The sequence below is a fragment of the Ranitomeya imitator genome, chromosome 3 (assembly GCF_032444005.1).
Source record: "Ranitomeya imitator isolate aRanImi1 chromosome 3, aRanImi1.pri, whole genome shotgun sequence".
Classification (NCBI taxonomy): domain Eukaryota; kingdom Metazoa; phylum Chordata; class Amphibia; order Anura; family Dendrobatidae; genus Ranitomeya; species Ranitomeya imitator.
The window spans coordinates 844,854,037-844,876,956 of NC_091284.1; the positions used below are offsets into that span (position 1 = coordinate 844,854,037).

The 22,920-nt window shown below is 50.6% G+C and overlaps 1 protein-coding gene across 2 annotated transcripts in view; it reads left to right on the forward strand.

Moving 5' to 3' along the window:
• ILK (integrin linked kinase) overlaps positions 1-20,716 on the forward strand; it is a 46,641-nt gene extending 25,925 nt beyond the window's left edge. For both annotated transcript variants that reach the window (XM_069759621.1, XM_069759622.1), the window contains exons 2-13: positions 10,870-10,984; positions 11,059-11,224; positions 11,631-11,726; positions 11,849-11,945; positions 15,131-15,214; positions 15,492-15,577; positions 15,660-15,769; positions 15,913-16,040; positions 17,870-17,991; positions 18,705-18,804; positions 19,194-19,324; positions 19,510-20,716. In XM_069759621.1, the coding sequence (XP_069615722.1) occupies positions 10,896-10,984; positions 11,059-11,224; positions 11,631-11,726; positions 11,849-11,945; positions 15,131-15,214; positions 15,492-15,577; positions 15,660-15,769; positions 15,913-16,040; positions 17,870-17,991; positions 18,705-18,804; positions 19,194-19,324; positions 19,510-19,659 (1,359 nt within the window). In that variant the 5' untranslated portion in view covers positions 10,870-10,895 and the 3' untranslated portion in view covers positions 19,660-20,716. The remainder of the gene's footprint in view (positions 1-10,869; positions 10,985-11,058; positions 11,225-11,630; positions 11,727-11,848; positions 11,946-15,130; positions 15,215-15,491; positions 15,578-15,659; positions 15,770-15,912; positions 16,041-17,869; positions 17,992-18,704; positions 18,805-19,193; positions 19,325-19,509) is intronic.
• The last annotated feature ends 2,204 nt before the right edge of the window (positions 20,717-22,920 follow it).

Sequence of the window (22,920 nt, forward strand, 5' to 3'; positions counted from 1 at the left end):
CACTTCTGTGACGTCAATGTGTCCATTTATGAAACCACTCCGATTGTGAATCAATGTCTCCTGCTGTTGTGTAAATGAAACAGACAACAGGTAGAAATGATCGGCAATTAGCAAGACCTCCCCTATAAAGGAGTGGTTTTGTAAGGGGTGAACACAGACCATTTCTCGTTGCTCATCTTTTTGGCTGTTGTTTTGGTCAATTTTGCATTTTGTTACAGCTCTCACCCCTAGAGATACAGTAGCATGAGGCAGTGTGTACAACCCACAGAAGGTGCTCAGGTGGGGCAGCTCATCCAGAATGGCACATCAATGCGAACTGTGGCAAGAAGTGTAGCTGTGTCTGTCTGCACAGTGTCCAGAGCATGGAGCAGATACCACGAGACATGCCAATACACCAGGAGACGTGGAGAAGCCGCAGGAGGTCAACGACCCAGCAGCAGGACCACTACCTCCTTTTGTGCAAGGAGGAGCAGTGCCAAGCCCTGCAAAATGACCTCCAGCAGGCCATTAAACCCATGCGTCTGCTCAAGCTGTCAGAGACTCCATGAGGGTGGTGTGAGGGCTAGACTTCCCCAAGTGGGTGTTGGCTTACAGCCCAACATCATGCAGGGAGGTTGGCATTTGCCAGAGAGCACCAAGATGAGAGCGCGTTCACACAGAGCACATGTGACAGTCTGGACACGCTGTGGAGAACATCCTGCTGCCTTCAACATCCTCCAGCATTTCTTTGGAGGGTCGCACAACCCTCTGTGCTAACCAGAGATACCCTACTGATGCATGACCATGCTAGACCTCGTGTGGCTGAAGTGTCAGCATCAATGACTTCATCATGCAGGAACTGCTATGTGAGAAAACATCGCACTACTCGGAGAAGTCTTCATCTATGGGGCAGCTCACATCACTGTTTTTTTTTTTTTTTTTTTTTCTCTGACGTATTCGACGTGCGTGTAAAATCGCATTACACACGGATGTCCGTACAGAGAACAGTGGTGCGACTCGGCAGAAAGACTCGGACCGATTTTTCCATATGTTTAGTGTGACGCCGGCCTAAGAGACCTCCACATCACCAAGAGGACGGCATCACCAGAAGAAGATGGAGGTTCTGGAACAACCGAGCCCAGACCTGAACCCAAGGGGCAATCTGTGGTGACCTGAAGACTGTGCTGACAATCTGACAGATGTGGAGTTGCTGCAAGTAGGAGCCATCAAAGATCACCAATTATAGATGTGCTGCACTGATAGACTCTGACCCAAAAAGACAACGCGTCTAGGGGACTGCAACAAAGTATTTGTGTAAGGGTGTGCAGATTTATACAACCACATATTACTGGTTTAGCCTATATTCCCACAATATAGTTTTCACGGTTCCCACAGTGCTGCCAACACTATGTCATGGGTCCCAACAATATGTCAGGGGTCCCGGGGAGGATATCTTTATCGTCCCCAGTACTCACACAAATTTGTCACGAACCGGGGTTGTTTGATCGCCCCTGGTTTCTTCTGAAGGGGATTTATCTAGATCACACTTCCCAGTTCTGGTTTGGAACGATGCCGAAGTCCCCGGGTAACCAGGGTAAACATCGGGTTACTAAGCGCAGGGCCGCGCTTAGTAACCCGATATTTACCCTGGTTACCATTGTAAAAGTAAAAAAAAAAACACTACTCACATTCTGATGTCTGTCACGTCCCCCGCCGTCAGCTTCCCGCACTGACTGTGTCAGCGCCGGCCGTAAAGCAGAGCACAGCGGTGACCTCACCGCTGGGCTCTGCTTTACAGCCGGCGCTGACAGTCAGTGCAGGGAAGCTGACGGCGGGGGATGTGACAGACATCGGAATGTGAGTAGTGTTTTTTTTTTTACTTTTACAATGGTAACCAGGGTAAATATCGGGTTACTAAGCGCGGCCCTGCGCTTAGTAACCCGATATTTACCCTGGTTACAAGTGAACACATCGCTGGATCGGCGTCACACACGCCGATCTAGCGATGACAGCGGGTGATCAGTGACCAAAAAATGGTCCTGATCATTCCCCAACGACCATCGATCTCCCAGCAGGGGCCTGATTGTTGGTCGCTGTCACACATAACAAGATCGTTAGCGGGATCGTTGCTAAGTCACAAAAAGCGTGACGTTGCAACGATATCGTTAACGAAATCGTTATGTGTGAAGGTACCTTAACACAGTGCCTTCCTGACGATATCTGATAATTCCTATGAGGCTGCACAGTAGGAAAGAGGCGGAGGGAGCACCGCAGAGAACTACTGCGCATGCCCAAGATTCCCAGCCCTGCAGCGTGAATAAATCAGAAGAGACTGCGGGGTGGGATCTCGGGACGCGCGTCCACGCGGGGGCAAGAAGGAAGATATCGTGATGTCAGTGGACGGGCAGTGCTAACTGCGCATGCCCAAGGACAAAGATTACAGCGCAAGCGCCGGGTAACTAACTGAATGCTGAGGAGGCGGCGCCCAGAAGAAAAAAGGAAATAACTGAGGCGTCTGTATCAGGGGGGAAAAGACCTGCCCCAGGGACAAATTTATAAAAACTATTCTTTCAGCGGTGAAAGGGACGCAAACTAAAAGAGCCACCTTGGCAGAATGCAGCATTAGTGCTGCACAAGGTGGCTTTTTTATTTAAAAAAGCCTGGGGGGGGGTGACAGGTTCCCTTTAAGCTTTTTTAGGTTCCCGGACCTTTCGTTAAAATTGGACATTTGTGGACAGCGTACCCCCATAGCTCCACTGAAGATACTATTGCAAAAATTTCTAAGGGGTGGATCACGGCCCCAGCTTCCTGTTGTCCCTAATTACGGCTAGCTGCCTTTGTGCCGTTGGTTTTTGTAGATTGCTGCAACCGCTTTTGATATTTCCCCCTACCACGAGCTCTAGGTCCTTGCTTGACGTCTCTTGTGCTATGAGGCAGGTGTGGTCATTGTAGAATTGAACGAGACCATTGTAGGATTGTAGGAATATTTTCCAGGCTAGTAAGTCTGCTTTCAAGGATCAAGTGATCCTAATTATATGGCCCTTCTGGGTGATGCCCTTCGTTGTCAGCGAGATAAGGCTCTGCCAACCGGCATTGCGTGGCAAATGTCAGCAAACCCAGTAAGGATTGTATCTGTTGGAAGGTCATTTTTAACTTCACCGAAGCTTTCCACCATTAGCAGTGCTTTCTGTATTTTTTTTTACGATGGTAGCGAAATTGGTGTCTATTTCAATGCCTAAGGCTACGTTCACATTTGCGTTGTGCGCTGCTGCGTCGGCGACGCAACGCACAACGCAAACAAAAACGCATGCGTCCTTTTTTTGCCAGATTTTGGATGCAAAAAAAATGCATCTTGCTGCGTCCTCTGCGCCCTAATGCTTGCGGCAAAAAAGACGCATGCATCACAAAACGCATGCAAACGCATGTCCATGCGCCCCCATGTTAAATGTAGGGACGCATGCGTCGCCGCGGTGGCGCCCGACGCACCACCGCAAGACGCTAATGTGAATGTAGCCTAAGAGAGGCAGTATGTTACATGGGCCGACTGTCTTTTCGGGTGATAGCGGCACACTGAAGTACCGAGATATAAATTTAAATTTTTTGAGAAGGAAGGAGCAGAGTTTAGAATTTTTTTTTTTTTTTTTGGGGGGGGGGGGGTCTGCATGTTTCATAACGGACTACCCCGTTCAGGCAAGTACTGAATAGTTCGCCGTAGTGACAAGAAATGGAACTCTGCAGGCAGATACCAAAATAATAGTGGTTGTCCACCTTGCAACCTAACAGGTGGAAGCATTGGGGGTAAACAGGTAATATTCGGATTGTCGACTCTCAGATTTTGCCAGCGGGGCACCGAGCCCAGCTTTGTATACCAATTCTTCCGCCTTGCTGAGAGACGCAAACGTCACGGAAGCTTCATCTGGGGGGGTTGTGCCGTTAAGGCTACCTTCACATTAGTGTCTTTGGGCGCAGCGTCGTCGACGCAACCCAAAACGCATGACAAACCGCATACACAACGCCTAAAATGTTATTATTCTTGACACAATTGAAGATAAAAAACGCCCAAAAAAGTGTCTAGACACTACAGTTCCTTCTCAAAAAATGAGCATATAGTGTTAAATTTCATTATTTACCATAATGTAATGATTACAATTAAACTTTCATATATTATAGATTCATTATTCACCAACTGAAATTTGTCAGGTCTTTTATTGTTTTAATACTGATGATTTTGGCATACAACTCCTGATAACCCAAAAAACCTGTCTCAATAAATTAGCGTATCAAGAAAAGGTTCTCTAAACGACCTATTACCCTAATCTTCTAAATCAACTAATTAACTCTAAACACATGCAAAAGATACCTGAGGCTTTTATAAACTCCCTGCCTGGTTCATTACTCAAAACCCCCATCATGGGTAAGACTAGCGACCTGACAGATGTCAAGAAGGCCATCATTGACACCCTCAAGCAAGAGGGTAAGACCCAGAAAGAAATTTCTCAACAAATAGGCTGTTCCCAGAGTGCTGTATCAAGGCACCTCAATGGTAAGTCTGTTGGAAGGAAACAATGTGGCAGAAAACGCTGTACAACGAGAAGAGGAGAGCGGACCCTGAGGAAGATTGTGGAGAAGGACCGATTCCAGACCTTGGGGAACCTGAGGAAGCAGTGGACTGAGTCTGGTGTGGAAACATCCAGAGCCACCGTGCACAGGCGTGTGCAGGAAATGGGCTACAGGTGCCGCATTCCCCAGGTAAAGCCACTTTTGAACCATAAACAGCGGCAGAGGCGCCTGACCTGGGCTACAGAGAAGCAGCACTGGACTGTTGCTAAGTGGTCCCAAGTACTTTTTTCTGATGAAAGCAAATTTTGCATGTCATTCGGAAATCAAGGTGCCAGAGTCTGGAGGAAGACTGGGGAGAAGGAAATGCCAAAATGCCTGAAGTCCAGTGTCAAGTACCCACAGTCAGTGATGGTGTGGGGTGCCATGTCAGCTGCTGGTGTTGGTCCACTGTGTTTCATCAAGGGCAGGGTCAATGCAGCTAGCTATCAGGAGATTTTGGAGCACTTCATGCTTCCATCGGCTGAAATGCTTTATGGAGATGAAGATTTCATTTTTCAGCACGACCTGGCACCTGCTCACAGTGCCAAAACCACTGGTAAATGGTTTACTGACCATGGTATTACTGTGCTCAATGGGCCTGCCGACTCTCCTGACCTGAACCCCATAGAGAATCTGTGGGATATTGTGAAGAGAAAGTTGAGAGACGCAAGACCCAACACTCTGGATGAGCTTAAGGCCGCTATTGAAGCATCCTGGGCCTCCATAACATCTCAGCAGTGTCACAGGCTGATTGCCTCCATGCCACGCCGCATTGAAGCAGTCATTTCTGCCAAAGGATTCCCGACCAAGTATTGAGTGCATAACTGAACATTATTATTTGATGGGTTTTTTGTTTGTTATTAAAAAACACTTTTATTTGATTGGATGGGTGAAATATGCTAATTTATTGAGACAGGTTTTTTGGGTTATCCGGAGTTGTATGCCAAAATCATCAGTATTAAAACAATAAAAGACCTGACAAATTTCAGTTGGTGGATAATGAATCTATAATATATGAAAGTTTAATTGTAATCATTACATTATGGTAAATAATGAAATTTAACACTATATGCTAATTTTTTGAGAAGGACCTGTATAAAGAGAAATACCATCAATGGGATAGAAGAGGGTGGGTGTAATCGAATTTGTGTGTATATATACCCTTGCAGAGATGAATTCCCCCCCCCCCCCCCCATTTTGCTTGTGTTTCCAGCATCAAGATGGAGCGTCCCATGGAGAGTATGGAGTTGGATTTTGCCTTGGCTATAATGCTTATGCTCTTGTCACTGTCGAGACACGTCATCACTTGTTTTTTACTCAAAAGGCGCATGCATCGAAAAACGCAGGTCAACGCCGGCACCTGCACCTTATGCGTTTTACATAGACACTAATGTGTTTTTTTGGCGCATTTACGACGCAAGTGCGTTGCATGCGTTGTTTACCGGAAATTTGGCGCAGGAAAAATGCAACATGTAGCGTAGGCCATGCCCTGTCTGGTGTGCCCAAATGACGCATGCGTCGTACAACGCATACCGGCGCATGTCCATGCACCCCCCATGTTGAAGATAGGGGCGCATGACGCATGCGTCGGTATCCGTCGACGACGCTGCACCCAAAGACGCTAATGTGAACGTAGCCTAACCAATTCGACTCATGGGGTTAGCCGATATTTTACCGGTTCTTTTTTAGGAATTCTGCCTAATGGCGAGATTCTTAATTTTTTTTTAATGGCAATGATTAAAAAGGGGCCAACATTCTACCTAGTTCAACCTATTGTTAGATCTGTTGATGTACTATTTTGAAGAATTCGCATGCAGATTTTAGGTTACTGGATATTTTTGGTGTTTGAATTAATTTGCAGGGGATGAATAAAACGTATGTAAAGCCGGAGTTTGACGACTGCTATATTCTGGATAGAAATATGTCAAGCTCCTTTTCCTGTCCTCTGAGCTCTTCCCAGGGACCCGTATTCCACTGTCTGTTGAGTTTGCTTCGGGAAACCATATTCCACCGTCCCATAAGTCCAACCTCAGAGACCCATATACTACCGTCCGCTGAGTCCATCTCAGGAACCCGTGTTGCACTATCCGCTGAGTCCACCTCAGGGACCCGTATTGAGTTTGCTAGAATGAAAACACTCACCGTTTTGTGATTTTGGCCGAGTGGCTCCAGTTGACGGAGGAACTGCGGCTTCTTTATAGTAAAAGCCTTGTTTGGCATTGATTAATCATCGATTCATCATTGTTGTAGTAACTGCTTCTTTCGGCATTGATTCATAGTAAATGTTCAAGTAACTGTCTCATTCTGCATTGACTCATTATTGATTTTGCAATGCTCACCATTGTGTCGCAGGAGAAGTGATATCCGATGATGGAGGAACTCCGACTACCACTAGGGTGATGGTATGGGTATAGCATTGGCCAGAGGCCCAGGGAGATTGAGAAGTGTCTCCTTGGGTGTTAGCCGGAGTTGGAGTACGTGGCTGCGGGCAAGTGCTGTGCGCTCGAGCTGGAGTGAAGCCAATTGATGGCGTAACTCCGGCTCCCTCTTGGACCTTGGCCTAGTGGCTGATTTACCTGGAGGCACTGGGAGATGTAGATGGGTCTCCCCGGCTGTGAGACCTTGATGGAGCACGTGACCGCTGGTGCTGGTCGTGTGCCTGCGGCTGTTTAACGGGACCCTGGATGCGTCGGATCACCCAGATGTGGATGTGGAACACCGTCCAGAGGACAAAATCTGTGCTGGCTCCTATGTGAGCTGTGTCTGTGGTGGTGCTGGGAGGCACCTCTTTAGAGGGACCACGGGACTGAGGGTAGGAATAGTCAAAGGAGGATTGGGAGGACCTGTGGTGCCTGTGTCAGCTGCGGCTATGATGAGGGGTTGTTGGGGACCTGTAAGTCGGTAATAAGGGGGGGTTATGGACCTTCACTGGTAACGCTGTTCTAGTTAGCAAGGGAATGTTATTGCATTCCCGTTTTCTGTATCGTGGGCGATAGGGGTTCATTAAGTGTATTAAGGGCCATAGCCAGCAGTGGTGTGCTGTGTTATATGGGAGGTGGCGCTATGCTGCCATAATCACTATTATGGGCCATGTATGGGAGGGAAGGGGTTGAAGTACTTTATTTGTTTCTGTTTGGGCAGGAGTTGGCGGTGTTAGTGGTACATTAATGATAGGTGCGTACTATTAATGACTTGTTGCTGCCGCAGAGCGAGCAGATCGGTAGTATAGAACCGATCAACGTGCTCAGCAGCAGCGTTGTGGGACCTAAGTCCTGTCTCAGCGTTCCTCCCCCATGCAGGCAGGGTGTATGCACCTGCAGAAGGGACGGTGTGGACTGAGACAGGGCTAATAAAGTTAGTGGTGCTTGGTGCATTCACATTCTAACATGATGACCGAAGCTGCAGAGCACGCTCATCAGTCAGGTAGCACCGATGAGTTCGCTCCACAGCTGTATACAGCGAACAGTCCCCCGTGCAGGCATAACCACACTGCCTGCATGAGGAACGGAGCTGGACAAGCACAGGAAATGATGCGGGGATGTGCGCGGTGACTCGCCGGAAGAGGGTGGGGTCTGCGATGCCTTGGGCCCAGCACGTCCAGGCCTGCACCCTGGGAGTGCACGAACGCGATGAGGACAACGAAGCTGCGGCAGAAGTCATATGTGAAGGTAGGCTGGGCCAGGTTATGGCGCGCCGGGAAGTGGGCGGTGACAGCTGGGTCCTGGGCCCTGCGCGTGCTGGGCTGAGCCCGGGGGTGGGAGGAAGAAAGCGCCGCTGATGTGGAGGCAGATGGGGCTCTGGACTGGCCGATCCCGGCGTGCAGCCACACGGGGCAGAAGTCGGAGGGGCATGTCCGGGGGGGGGGCGGAAGAACCGCATGGAGCGTCTGCCCTCCTTCACCGCAGCATCGATGGGGGAAGTGCAGCCCGAGGTGGAGGGGGCTGGCTATGGACCGGGGGTCGAGGAGGACAAAGGAGATTGGGAGGAAGCCACGGGGCCTAAGGAGAGTTCGGGAGGGGTAGTTCAACGTTAATCCCATTTTATTTGTAATTGGACTGTACATAGGATACTTGTTTTCTTTATATCTTTTTATACTTCTGTACTTTTTTGGAGTAAAATTACTAGCTTTGTCTCTCGTCTCCTTGCTCTATAACGTACACTCACATCCTCTGAAGTGAATTGCGCTACTAATTTGGGTTGGCTCCGGACCCGTTATTAATTAAGAAATCTGAGCTGGTGGCAGTGGAATTTGTCCTGTTTGTTTGGGAGGCGTTGTAGCGACTGGCGGCGTTGGTAATTATTGTTCCCGCCTGAGTGGTAGTAGTTATATCGCTCTCGCTGCAGTGTGCCCATTATCCAGTGCAAAGTAAGACAGCCTTTCTGGCGACTAGTTATCCTAGGTGCAGTACCCTGTCTGACCTGAGGGTAAGGGGGGCGCCAGAGAGCTGCAAGTTCCAAACCGGTAGTTGGATATTTATAAATCCCCTTCAAAAAGGAACGTGGGGCAACCAAACAACCCCGGTTCATGACAAATTGGTGTGAGCGGCGGTGATGATAAAGGTAAACTCCCCGTGAACCGTGACATATTGGTGACAGAGTGGTGGGATAATAGAGCATTAGTGATCAGGTTTGAGCAATCATTCCTTTCACTAAAAACTTGCACAGTTCAGGAGAGGACTCAGCGGGAAAAAAAGGTAGGCAGTGTTTACAAAAGTATAACAAGATATTGTAAAGAAAAATATCGTATATACAGTACAATTACAAATAAAATGGGATTAAAGTTGAAAAAACACATACATGTCGTTCATTTCATCTCATGGCTGACCATGTGCTTAGGGGATGCATCGCACATCTGTATAGCAGCTAGACCCCGGACAAAAGACACGTGAAGACTGATGTCCCACTCAGTTATCTCCCAGCCCAAAACCAAGGCACTCCCCCTGTGGTAACCTCACTCAGAGGCTGAATCATCCCCTTTCTTAGAGTTAGGACAAACCATTTCTATACCTAACGCGCTGTATGAACTTCTTATACAAACGACACCATGATCAGGATGTTCACCACATCAGGGCAGTTCTTATTAAGTATAAACACGGCGTAGATACTGACCCGCTTACTGAGAAACCCGCTCCTTGCACTCACTGGGTTTAGCTTCTAACGATTTCAGTGAGCTATAGCTCTCTCGGTGGTCATCTGGAATATATAATCCTTATATCTCTAGCTCTAGCAGGTTTGCCCAGGCGGGACAACCCATCTGCTTTGCCATGTTCGCTGCCCTTTTTGTGTTCACAGTAAAGTCGTACTGTTGAAAGGCAAGGCTCCAGCGTAGCAACCTTCCGTTGGTTCCACACATGGCTTGTAGCCAGGTCAGCCAGGGAGAAAGAGGAAGGCACTGACCACGGGCACCTGAATTTAACCCCTGAGGGTGTGGCCAGACGCCCCTTCCTCTTTCTTCCCATTGGTCAGTTGGGCATCCCAATTATGGCATCACCTGGGGAGTAGTGGGAGGGGGAATTGGGCACTGCACAGAGTTTACTTCTAGCTTTAACCCTATGGGGCTCCGCAGTCAGAGGCACGTTCCCTATATGGTACCGTGTCTGCCATTACAACCCACAACCTCAGATCTTCACAGTTACATGAAACTGGGGAAAGGTTCTGAAATGATTCTTCCTGCTAGAATTATTTTATATGACAAAAACCTGGCATATTAACAAGGGTGTGTAGACTTTTTATATCCAATGTAAGTGGCTTGGGGAACAAAATCTTGACATTTTGGGTCCAGGGCCAGGATCCCCCCTCAGATCTCATCCCAGTGAGAACCTGTGGTAAATCCTGAAAAAAGTGACAAACCCCAGAACTTGTGATGACTCCGAGCTCTGATGACACCAGAACTGGACTCTGAGGAGGACCACAAATGAGGAAACAATGGCTGTAGATGGCTCTGATTGTCCCGGTATCTGCTCAGCTTACCGTTGTCCATTTTCGGGGTATGCTGCAATTACTCTGCTAGCTGCTGGTTTTGGGTGGAGGTTAGATGTGATCTCTGATACAAGGGAACATCCTTCCTTACAATCGTCTGCAGGAGCTCAGATCTGTCTGTGATTTACAGTGCTAGCTCCTGGGCTCGGGCAACCTCTCACATCCGGCTGTAGGTCTGTCTGCGTCTGGGGTGTCGATCCGCTGCTCTTATTTCTGGTTTGGGCAGATCGCCGTACAGGAAAGTGATGTTTGTGGGGATGTTACCGACTATACACAGTCCGAGCCTCTCATGGCTGCCGCTGTTCCTTACAGGACCGGGACACGTGACTGCCCTCATCATGGACGACATATTCACACAGTGTCGAGAAGGGAACGCGGTGGCCGTGCGTCTGTGGCTGGACAACACTGAGAATGACCTGAACCAGGGGTAAGTGGACACATCTTGCTATTCCGCCTTTCCTGTGTGTGGGGTCTGCATTCACTCTGTCCGTGTCCGTCCAGTGATGATCACGGCTTCAGCCCCCTGCACTGGGCTTGTCGCGAAGGCCGGAGTAACATCGTGGATATGCTGATAATGAGAGGCGCCCGAATCAATGTCATGAACCGGGGAGACGACACTCCGCTGCACCTGGCGGCCAGCCACGGGCACCGCGACATAGTGCAGAAGGTAATGGCTGTGATATTGGGGCTGTGATACTGGTGGGGATGCATGGTTGTGGGAGCGGTGGTACTGGGAGGTGAATGGGCAGGGGGGTTATACTTGGGGGATGCTTGGGTGTGGGAGCCGTCATACTGGGGGGTGAAAGGGTGGGATGGTGGTGATACTGGGGGATGAATGGTTGGGGGGGGGGGTGAATGGGCATTAGGGCATATGTGATATGGGAGCTCTGGGTGTTTTGGTGTTATAAGAGAGGCCCTGCTATTTTCTGGGGGTTTTCATGCTTGTGTTGTGTCATGCAGACTGGTGCAATGACTAGTCTGGGACTGTATATGTGGCTGCAGATGTGCAGTTGCTTGGTGCCCCCTGCAGGGCGGCGCTGTTCCCATGTGACGGGTGTCTTTTCTCGCTGCAGCTCATCCAGTATAAGGCTGATGCCAATGCAGTGAATGAGCATGGGAATGCCCCCCTGCACTACGCCTGCTTCTGGGGCCAAGACGACGTGGCAGAGGTAAACTCTAGGCCCCGACTCCACTGATCCTCATTGTGAAATGTCCGTCCACCTCATCCTCCAAGTCTGAGGTCACTGTCAGTGACCTCCCCTCCCCACATCTTTCTGATTTTTGTTTCCAGGACCTGGTGAATAATTCTGCACTCATTTACATCTGTAACAAGTATGGGGAGACTCCACTGGACAAGGGAAAACCGCATCTCCGTGAGCTGCTGCGGGGTGAGTGATGTATGTGTTGGGGTGATGATGGCTGTTCATTTGGAGTGGTGTGAGCACGGTGCTCGGATGGTGATGGCTGTGTATTTGGAGTGGTGTGAGCACGGTGCTCGGATGGTGATGGCTGTGTATTTGCAGTGGTGTGAGCACGGTGCTCGGATGGTGATGGCTGTGTATTTGGAGTGGTGTGAGCACGGTGCTCGGATGGTGATGGCTGTGTATTTGCAGTGGTGTTGGCACGGTGCTCGGATGGTGATGGCTGTGTATTTGGAGTGGTGTGAGCACGGTGCTCGGATGGTGATGGCTGTGTATTTGCAGTGGTGTGAGCACGGTGCTCGGATGGTGATGGCTGTGTATTTGCAGTGGTGTTGGCACGGTGCTCGGATGGTGATGGCTGTGTATTTGGAGTGGTGTGAGCACGGTGCTCGGATGGTGATGGCTGTGTATTTGCAGTGGTGTTGGCACGGTGCTCGGATGGTGATGGCTGTGTATTTGCAGTGGTGTTGGCACGGTGCTCGGATGGTGATGGCTGTGTATTTGGAGTGGTGTGAGCACGGTGCTCGGATGGTGATGGCTGTGTATTTGGAGTGGTGTTGGCACGGTGCTCGGATGGTGATGGCTGTGTATTTGCAGTGGTGTTGGCACGGTGCTCGGATGGTGATGGCTGTGTATTTGCAGTGGTGTTGGCACGGTGCTCGGATGGTGATGGCTGTGTATTTGCAGTGGTGTGAGCACGGTGCTCGGATGGTGATGGCTGTGTATTTGCAGTGGTGTTGGCACTGTGCTTGAATAGTGATGGCTGTACATTTGGAGCGGTGTAGGCAGTGTGCTTCGGTGTCGATGGCTGTACATTTGGAGCGGTGTAGGCACTGTACAGATGCTGATGGCTGTATATTTTTAGCGGTGTAGGCACTGTGCTTGGGTGGTGAAGGTTGTGTATTTGGAGAGGGGTAGGCATGTTGCTCGGGCGGCAATTGTTGTATGTTTGAAGCTGTCTAGGCACAGTGCTCGGTTGGCGATAGTTGTGTATTCTCGGGTGGCGATGGCTGTACATTTGGAGTGGTGTAAGCACGGTGCTAGGGGTGCAATGGTTATGTACTTGGAGCGGTGCTCTGGTGGCAATGGCTGTACGTTTTAGAGCACTGTTCAGGTGCCGATGGCTGTATATTTGGAGTGGTGTAGACTGCGTGCTTGGGTGTCGATGGCTGTATGTTTGGAGCGGTGTAGGCACGGTGTCCACGTGCCAATAGCTATATATTTGGAGTGGTGTAGGCACTGTGCTCGGGTGTCGATGGCTGTATATTTGGAGTGGTGTAGGCACGTTGCTTGGTTGACGATTGTTGTGTATTTGGAGCCGTGTAGGCAAAGTGTCCGGGTGACTGTACAGTTGGTTCAGTGTCTGCACGGTGCCCGGTGGCGATGGCTGTACATTCGGAGCGGTGTAAGCACGGTGCTAGGGGTGCAATGGTTATGTACTTGGAGCGGTGCTCTGGTGGCAATGGCTGTACGTTTTAGAGCACTGTTCAGGTGCCGATGGCTGTATATTTGGAGTGGTGTAGACTGCGTGCTTGGGTGTCGATGGCTGTATGTTTGGAGCGGTGTAGGCACGGTGTCCACGTGCCAATAGCTATATATTTGGAGTGGTGTAGGCACTGTGCTCGGGTGTCGATGGCTGTATGTTTGGAGTGGTGTAGGCACGTTGCTTGGTTGACGATTGTTGTGTATTTGGAGCCGTGTAGGCAAAGTGTCCGGGTGACTGTACAGTTGGTTCAGTGTCGGCACGGTGCCCGGTGGCGATGGCTGTACATTCGGAGCGGTGTAAGCACGGTGCTAGGGGTGCAATGGTTATGTACTTGGAGCGGTGCTCTGGTGGCAATGGCTGTACGTTTTAGAGCACTGTTCAGGTGCCGATGGCTGTATATTTGGAGTGGTGTAGACTGCGTGCTTGGGTGTCGATGGCTGTATGTTTGGAGCGGTGTAGGCACGGTGTCCACGTGCCAATAGCTATATATTTGGAGTGGTGTAGGCACTGTGCTCGGGTGTCGATGGCTGTATGTTTGGAGTGGTGTAGGCACGTTGCTTGGTTGACGATTGTTGTGTATTTGGAGCCGTGTAGGCAAAGTGTCCGGGTGACTGTACAGTTGGTTCAGTGTCGGCACGGTGCCCGGTGGCGATGGCTGTACATTCGGAGCGGTGTAAGCACGGTGCTAGGGGTGCAATGGTTATGTACTTGGAGCGGTGCTCTGGTGGCAATGGCTGTACGTTTTAGAGCACTGTTCAGGTGCCGATGGCTGTATATTTGGAGTGGTGTAGACTGCGTGCTTGGGTGTCGATGGCTGTATGTTTGGAGCGGTGTAGGCACGGTGTCCACGTGCCAATAGCTATATATTTGGAGTGGTGTAGGCACTGTGCTCGGGTGTCGATGGCTGTATGTTTGGAGTGGTGTAGGCACGTTGCTTGGTTGACGATTGTTGTGTATTTGGAGCCGTGTAGGCAAAGTGTCCGGGTGACTGTACAGTTGGTTCAGTGTCGGCACGGTGCCCGGTGGCGATGGCTGTACATTCGGAGCGGTGTAAGCACGGTGCTAGGGGTGCAATGGTTATGTACTTGGAGCGGTGCTCTGGTGGCAATGGCTGTACGTTTTAGAGCACTGTTCAGGTGCCGATGGCTGTATATTTGGAGTGGTGTAGACTGCGTGCTTGGGTGTCGATGGCTGTATGTTTGGAGCGGTGTAGGCACGGTGTCCACGTGCCAATAGCTATATATTTGGAGTGGTGTAGGCACTGTGCTCGGGTGTCGATGGCTGTATGTTTGGAGTGGTGTAGGCACGTTGCTTGGTTGACGATTGTTGTGTATTTGGAGCCGTGTAGGCAAAGTGTCCGGGTGACTGTACAGTTGGTTCAGTGTCGGCACGGTGCCCGGTGGCGATGGCTGTACATTCGGAGCGGTGTAGGCTCATTGTTCGGTTAGCGATGGCTGTACATTTGCTGTGGTGTGGGCATAGTGTCCAGGTGTCGATAGCTGTATGTTTGGAGTGGTTTAGGCACTGTTCTCAGGTGTCGATGGCTGTATATTTGGAGTGGTGTAGGCACTGTGCTCGGGTGGTGATGGCTGTACGTTTGGAGGGGTGTAGGTACACTATCTAGGTTGGTTGTGTATTGTGATAATTTGTACACTTGCCCCCACAGATCGAGCAGAGAAGATGGGGCAGAGTATGAGTAGAATTCCCTACAAAGACACATTCTGGAAAGGAACAACCAGAACTCGACCAAGTGAGGATCTTTCCCTTTCTGGCCTCTGTGCTTCCTCTTCCCGTAACCTCAGCCCCCACGGTGTACCCTGCTGCTCCACACAGTCTTATGCCCCCTACCCAGTCCTGCTCAGCAGCCTGGGTTATATTGGTGGCCCTCCTCCATGTCTGTCTTTGGTCCGTGGATGGTCTGCAGCGGGACTACGCTGCATCATCTCTGCCCTTTTGTATTCTGTCCTGTCGATGGCTCCTTCGGGGGTGTCTGGGCCGCACTCCACCTCTCTCCATCTTGTCTGCAGGGAACGGTACTCTGAATAAGCAGGCCGGGATCGACTACAAGCAGCTGCTGCTCAGCCACAAGCTGAATGACAACCACTCTGGAGAGGTGAGTGCTGATGTGGCCGCCCTGGCCTCACAGTAGGAAGATGGCAGAGGTGATATTGATGGTGACCTTCTCATTCCTGTAGCTATGGAAAGGGCGCTGGCAGGGCAACGACATAATCATCAAGGTCCTAAAGATCCGGGACTGGAGCACCAGGAAGAGCCGAGACTTCAATGAAGAGTATCCCAAGCTGAGGTAAGTACCTGCTGGGGGGCTGCGGTGCGTCGCTGGGCTGAGGGGGCCGCAGCATTTCGGTGCACTGTGAGTTGTTGGCCCACCCACAGACCCGTGTTGTGATGACTCATGGGTCACATGTCCTTTCTCTCCTTCTCTTCTAGGATATTTTCCCATCCGAATGTTCTTCCCGTGTTGGGCGCCTGTCAGTCACCACCGGCCCCACACCCAGTGCTCATCACCCACTGGATGCCGTATGGATCCCTGTACAACGTCCTGCATGAGGGAACCAGTGAGTATCGGGGCATCGCGATATGGGACAAAGATGGGGGTGGCATTGGGGTAATGTAGTGTGAGCTCTGGGCAGATGCTTTTTATGGGGCAGAAGGAGGATGTAATGTGATCTCTGGGCAGCGAGGGAGGATGTAATGTGATCTCTCAGCAGATGTTTATGCGCAGCAGGGGAATGTAGTATGATCTCTGGGCAGTGGGGCCGGCTGTACTGTGTTCTCTAGTCAGATGGTTATGGGGCAGTAGGGGGTGTAATGTGGTCTCCTGGCAGTGGGGGCATGTAATGTGGTCTCCTGGCAGTGGGGGCATGTAATGTGATTTCTGAGCATCGGGGGTGGATGTAATGTGATCTCTGGGCATCGGGGGTGGATGTAATGTGATCTCTGGGCATCGGGGGTGGATGTAATGTGATCTCTGGGCATCGGGGGTGGATGTAATGTGATCTCTGGGCATCGGGGGTGGATGTAATGTGATCTCTGGGCATCGGGGGTGGATGTAATGTGATCTCTGGGCATCGGGGGTGGATGTAATGGGTTTTCTGGGCAGCAGGCGGCAGATGTAATGTGATCTCTGGGCAGATGCTAATTATGGGGCACCCTGAGAGATATAGTGTGATCTCTGGCCATCGGGGGGGATGTAATGTGACCTCTGGGCAGCAAGAGGGTATCTAGTGTGATCTCTTGGCAGATAGTTATTATGGGGCAGTAGGGGGTGTGTAATGTGATCTCCTCGCATTGGGGGCATGTAAGGTGATCTCTTGGCATTGGAGACGGATGTAATGTGTTCCCTGGGCAGCAGGGGGTGGATGTAATGTGATTTCTGGGCATGTGGTTGTTATGTGGCAGCAGGGAGGGATATAGTGTGATCTGTGGGCAGCAGGGAGGGATGTAATGTGATCTCTGGGCAGCGGAGGTGGATGTAATGTGATCTCTGAGGAGCGGAGGCGGATGTAATGTGATCTCTGGGCAGCAGGGAGGGATGTAGTGTGATTTCTGGGTATGTGGTTATGTGGCAGCAGGGTGGGATGTAGTGTGATCTCTGGGCAGATGCTTATTATGGGGCAGGTGGGGGAATGTTGGGTGATCACTGAGCAGCGGAGGGGAATGTAATGTGATCTCTGGGCAGCGGAGGTGGATGTAATGTGATCTTTGGCAGATGCTTATTATGGGGCAGGTGGGGGAATGTAATGTGATCTCTGGGCACCGGGGGCAGATGTAGTGTGATCTCTGGGCAGAAAAGGTGTATGTAATGTGATCTCTGGGCAGATGCTTATTATGGGGCAGGTGGGGGAATGAAGTGTGATCTCTGGGCAGAGGAGGTGTATGTAATGTGATCTCTGGGCAGATGCTTACTTTGGGGCAGGTGGGGGAATATAGGGTGATCGCTGAGCAGTGGAGGGATGTAATGTGATCTCTGGGCAGATGCTTATTATGGGGCAGGTGGGGGAATGAAGTGTGATCTCTGGGCAGAGGAGGTCTATGTAATGTGATCTCTGGGCAGAGGAGGTGTATGTAATGTGATCTCTGGGCAGATGCTTACTTTGGGGCAGGTGGGGGAATATAGGGTGATCGCTGAGCAGTGGAGGGATGTAATGTGATCTCTGGGCAGATGCTTATTATGGGGCAGGTGGGGGAATGAAGTGTGATCTCTGGGCAGAGGAGGTGTATGTAATGTGATCTCTGGGCAGATGCTTACTTTGGGGCAGGTGGGGGAATATAGGGTGATCGCTGAGCAGTGGAGGGATGTAATGTGATCTCTGGGCAGTGGCGAGGGGTTGGCAGCAGGCCACGGTCCTGTAGTTTTCCTCATGGTCTCATGCTCTCAACACAGATCTGGTTGTGGATCAGTGCCAGGCGGTGAAGTTTGCCCTGGACATCGCTCGTGGCATGGCCTTCCTCCACACATTGGAGCCGCTTATTCCTCGCCATTATTTGAACAGTCGCAGTGTTATGGTGAGTGCCAGGCGCTTGGTAGTCAGCAGATAGACTCCATTTTGTCTTGTGTTACTGTCAAGACTTGAAACTACATACAGACCTGCAGAGATCGTGTGATCACAGGGATCACCAATGTCCACATACTCTCGCAGGTCCCAGGAGACTAAGGTGGATTGGGATGCACAGACAGCCATGTTGTCTCCTTGGCAGCAGTGCCTCTCCACAGGGTGATATGTTTTTTTTTTTTGGCTCCTCAGCAGCAGTGCCCCTTCCCAGGGGGGGATTGTGGATCCTCGGCAGCAGTGTCTCTGCCCGGGTGAATGGGGGCTTGTGGCTCCTTGGCGGCAGTGCCTCTCCCTGGATGGAGGTTGTGGCTCGTCGGCGGCAGTGCCTCTGCTGGGGGATGCTCCTCTGCGGCAGTGCCTCTCCCCGGAGGAATGAGGGGGCAGTTGTGGCTCCTTGGCAACAGTGCCTTTCCCCAGAAGTTTGAGGGGGTGGTTCTGGCTCCTCAACGTCGATTCTTCTTCCCAGAGCTATGAGTGGGTGGTTGTGGCTCCTTGGCAACAGTGCCTCTCCCCGTGGGGGTGGTTGTGGCTCCTCTGCGGCAGTGCCTCTCCCCATTGGGGATGGGGGGTTGTGGCTCCTCGGCGGCAGTGCCTCTCCTCCTGGTCAGTGCCCATCCATGGCTCCTGGGACAGTCTTTATTTTTCTCCATTTTGTGTCCTACACAGATTGATGAAGATATGACGGCTCGCATAAGCATGGCGGATGTGAAGCTTTCCTTCCAGTGTCCAGGACGTATGTACTGCCCAGCGTGGATTGCCCCTGAAGGTAACTTGTCCTGCTCCTCACTGTGTGGTTTCCGCCATCACCCTGTCCTGTTCTCATTGCCTTTGTTTGCACCAGTGAGGAGGAACATCTTCCAGGTGTTGTCCGCCCTCCTGTCCTGCCACGTCGTGTGACCAGGCACCACCATCAGGTTTATTCTTTGTGTGTCCCCCCTTGTCATGTGATCAGTCACTGACTTCGGCAGGGGGCACTGAGAAGGGTCCGTCCTGTCTGCGTCATTTCCCAATGGGACCATTTCTGGTCTTGGTGTCTGCAAATATAGAACAGGTCCCGGAGCGATGGAGACCCTGGCTGCCTCCTGGATGAGTAATGGGAATTTATTTACCTGTGATCATTGTTCCCATTGCTAATCTCATCTCTGATGTTTCCAGCCCTCCAGAAACGGCCGGAGGACATCAACCGCCGCTCGGCTGACATGTGGAGCTTTGCTGTTCTGCTGTGGGAGCTGGTGACTCGGGAGGTGCCTTTCGCAGATCTGTCAAACATGGAGATTGGGATGAAGGTAGGTCACCCCAACCTCTGCGAGAACGACACTATGTCTGTCTAATCCAGGCGGTGGAGAGATCCCTCCATATTTGTATGTCATAGCTCTCTGTGGGGTCTCCGGCTGTCCATTCACCAAATCTCATCTCATTGGGTTGTATATGGGGAGGGTCTTCTCACCATCTATGTACTCTTATGTTGTAGGTCTCTCTGGAGGGTCTACGGCCCACCATTCCTCCAGGGATCTCTCCACATATCTGCAAGCTCATGAAGATCTGTATGAATGAGGATCCGGCCAAAAGACCCAAGTTTGACATGATTGTGCCAATCCTGGAGAAGATGCAAGACAAGTAACCGCTCCATCGATGCCTCGACCCTTCCTGACTATGCAAAACCACCACAGCGGACCCGTGTTGCAGCGGACACCCCCCGAGTAGCATGTCCTACCCATGCTCAGCGCATCACCTGTCCCTGCTCATCAACAAGTGCCTTGTGGGATCCTATGGTGACCGCTGTGTATGGTTGTGGCACGGTCCACATGATCTGTCACAGGAGACTTCACCCATGAAGATTGCCCCATGGACTCTTTCCCCCCCATTCCCTGCCAGTGATGCTCAGTCGTGGTCCTATGCCAGTATTCAGACACGCACGTGAGATCTGCAGGCCACTGTGACATGTCCCATCTGGCCTCATGTGCGTCTGTCAGCGCGGTACATTACAGCCGTCTCTGTAGCATCTTCTCGGGTCAGACGGCAGAGTCTTCCAAATCTTCATGTACTAAAGGCTTTATTTTCAGAGGTCTTATGTGGCCCTCCAGTACGGTCCGGGGCCGAGTGTGTTTATATGTGACCCTTTCTCCGATCAGACGGTTGATCCGCAAGGTGTCGGGGGTGTCTTCAGTGTTCCCTCAGTTGTCCTCAGTGTGGGGTCCACCCTGGGCCTCCATATTCGGCCTCAGCGGCGGTCGGCTCCAGACTGATGACAGCCGCAGGGTGAGTGACAGGAGCGCTTCTCTCCGGACAGTGTGAGGAGCCGTCCCTGTTATTTGTAGGACAGGGGGACAAGAACCGCTGTGCACAGGCTTTACTGTATGTTACATAAAGTGCTGCCACTGCTCTACGTGTCCTGCCCCAGGAGCCGGGCTTTACTGTGTGCCTTGGGCAGTGTATTACAGAGCCCTCTCTTCTTTGCTCTACAGCAGTGTATAACGTCTGCTCTGCCATGTATACGTGTATATATCTCACCGCCTCTCACCATAACCTGTATGATAACCTGCAGGGGGGAGGCCTGTGTGCGCAGCCTCTCCAGCCTCCACCTCCTCCTGCCCATCTGCAGGAGCGGAGAAATGTATTTTTATATATAAATTAACCTTGTGCACCTTGTGATGGCCTAATAAATATTCTACAAGCTCCGGGCGTGGTCTTCCTCCTGTCTCCCGGAGACCAAGGCTCTCGTACAATGTCATATTGCACAGCTGGATGATGGGAGTAGTGGATCACAACTGTTCATAAGTGGCAGGTTGTCCTTCCCGCCTGCCAGGAATGTGTACAAAGTCTTTAGATGACAGTGAACCGCTAAGTGTATCCTGCAAAGAAAATGCCGGCTCTAGTTTCCCTTTATTTCTGTTGATTGGCTGAATAGTGATCGGCTTCTGAGCCGCCATCTGCTCCTTTTCGAACCTCCTTGCGAGTTCAAGAAGCCCAAACATGTCTGCACAACTGTGTGAACAATAACCGCAAGGGTCACACAGATCCCACCGCTGCCACCAACTTGTCATGGAACAGTCCTCTGCCACCTCCAGTCACCAAGACAGTCACACAACTAACTGATGAGTGATGGACGAGGCCGTGGCTGATCCACTACTAGGCCGGGTATTGGGGCACTCGGCAGTGAGCGGACGATTATCGTAGTTACTCACCGATAACGGTATTTCTCTGATCCCATGACAGCACCACGGAGAGAGGGATCCGCCCTCCGGGACAGGAAACCCACAGGTCAAAAAGGCGGGACCTCTCCTCCACCTCAGTTTGGTTTACAGAGCCTTAACAGGACTTCAGCTGTAGCTTAAATGGTTATTTACACACACAAAAACTTTCAAATCATCATATATATATCTTTTTTTTTTTTGGCGACACCGCGTGACTAAACATGTGCACACCCATATGTGAAGGGAGGGAATATACGGGTGTCGTCATGGGGTCAGAGAAATACCGTTATCGGTGAGTAACTACGATATTCTCTTACCCCCATGACGGCACCACGGAGAGATTTTCATAGAATGTGTATTTAGGGTGGGATTACTGTCTGTAGAACTCGTCTACCGAAGGTTAAGTCTGAAGAGGAAGACAGGTCCAGTTGGTAGTGCTTAAGGAATGTAGAGGGAGAAGACCAAGTGGCTGCTCTACATATCTGGTCAATAGATATTCGCTCCCGCCCGCTCTGCCCAAGAGGTTGCCACCGATCTGGTTGAATGAGCCTTAATTGTGTCTGGAACAGCTGAGGTATATGACAAGGCGATGGCGTCCCTTACCCATCTTGCCAACGTGGCTTTTGATGCTTTGTGTCCTTTATTTGGCCCCTGGAAACAAACAGAGCCCTCCCTTTCCTACACTCCCTCGTGACTGATACATAATAGGTCAGACATCTCTTCACATCTAGTGTGTGCAGAGTCCTTTTCATTTTTGGGATTTGGGTAAAAGGATGGTAAAGATATCTCTTGGGATCTATGAAATCGTGATGCCACTTTAGGAAGGTAAGATGGGTCAGTCCTTAGGACTACTCTGTCCTCTATTATCTGGGTTAAAGGTGGGTAGGCTGATAGAGCCTGTAAGTCACTGATTCTGCGGGCTGAGGTTAGCGCTACTAGTAGAGAGGTTTTCAGGGAAACTATTTTTAAGGAAGCCTACGATAAGGGTTCGAAAGGCGCTTTAGTTAGTGCAGAAAGAACTAGGTTCAGATCCCAGGGAGAAGTGTTATATATGACAGGTCTGGATCTAGTTGAAGCTTTAATAAACCTTTTTATCCAGCGGTTCCCCGCCAAGTCATAGTTATAAAGGGCACCTAATGCTGCAATTTGAACTTGAGAGTGCTTGTTGCCAAGCCTTGCTCTAACCCTTTTTGGAGGAATTCCAGTACTTCCTGAATTGGGATCTCCCCTGATAAACTGACCCCTGAACTAGAGGAATCTTTTCCAGACTTTGCCATATGCTCTCGTAGTTACCGGTTACCTACTGGCCAACAGAGTTGAAACTAGATTTGGAGAAAACCCCTTCCCGGCTAAAAGCTCCCTTCTCAAATTCCAGGCTGTCATATGCAAGTTTTTTACTTGTGGATGATTTATTGGCACCTCACGCAGAAGATTTAGGATATCTGGGAGGACCCAAGGCTCTGTTACAGACATGAGGCGCAGCCATGGAAACCACGTTCTTTTTGGCCAAAATGGGGCTATCATGATCACTCTTGCTCTGTCCTCCCGGATCTTGTTTAGAACTAATGGAACCAGAGCTATCGGGGAAAAGGCATAAGCTAGTTGGAAATTCCAAGGAATTAGAAAGGCGTCTAGGGTGACTGGATTCCCCCGTGGATCTATTGAACAGAATGCCTGTTTTCTGGTTT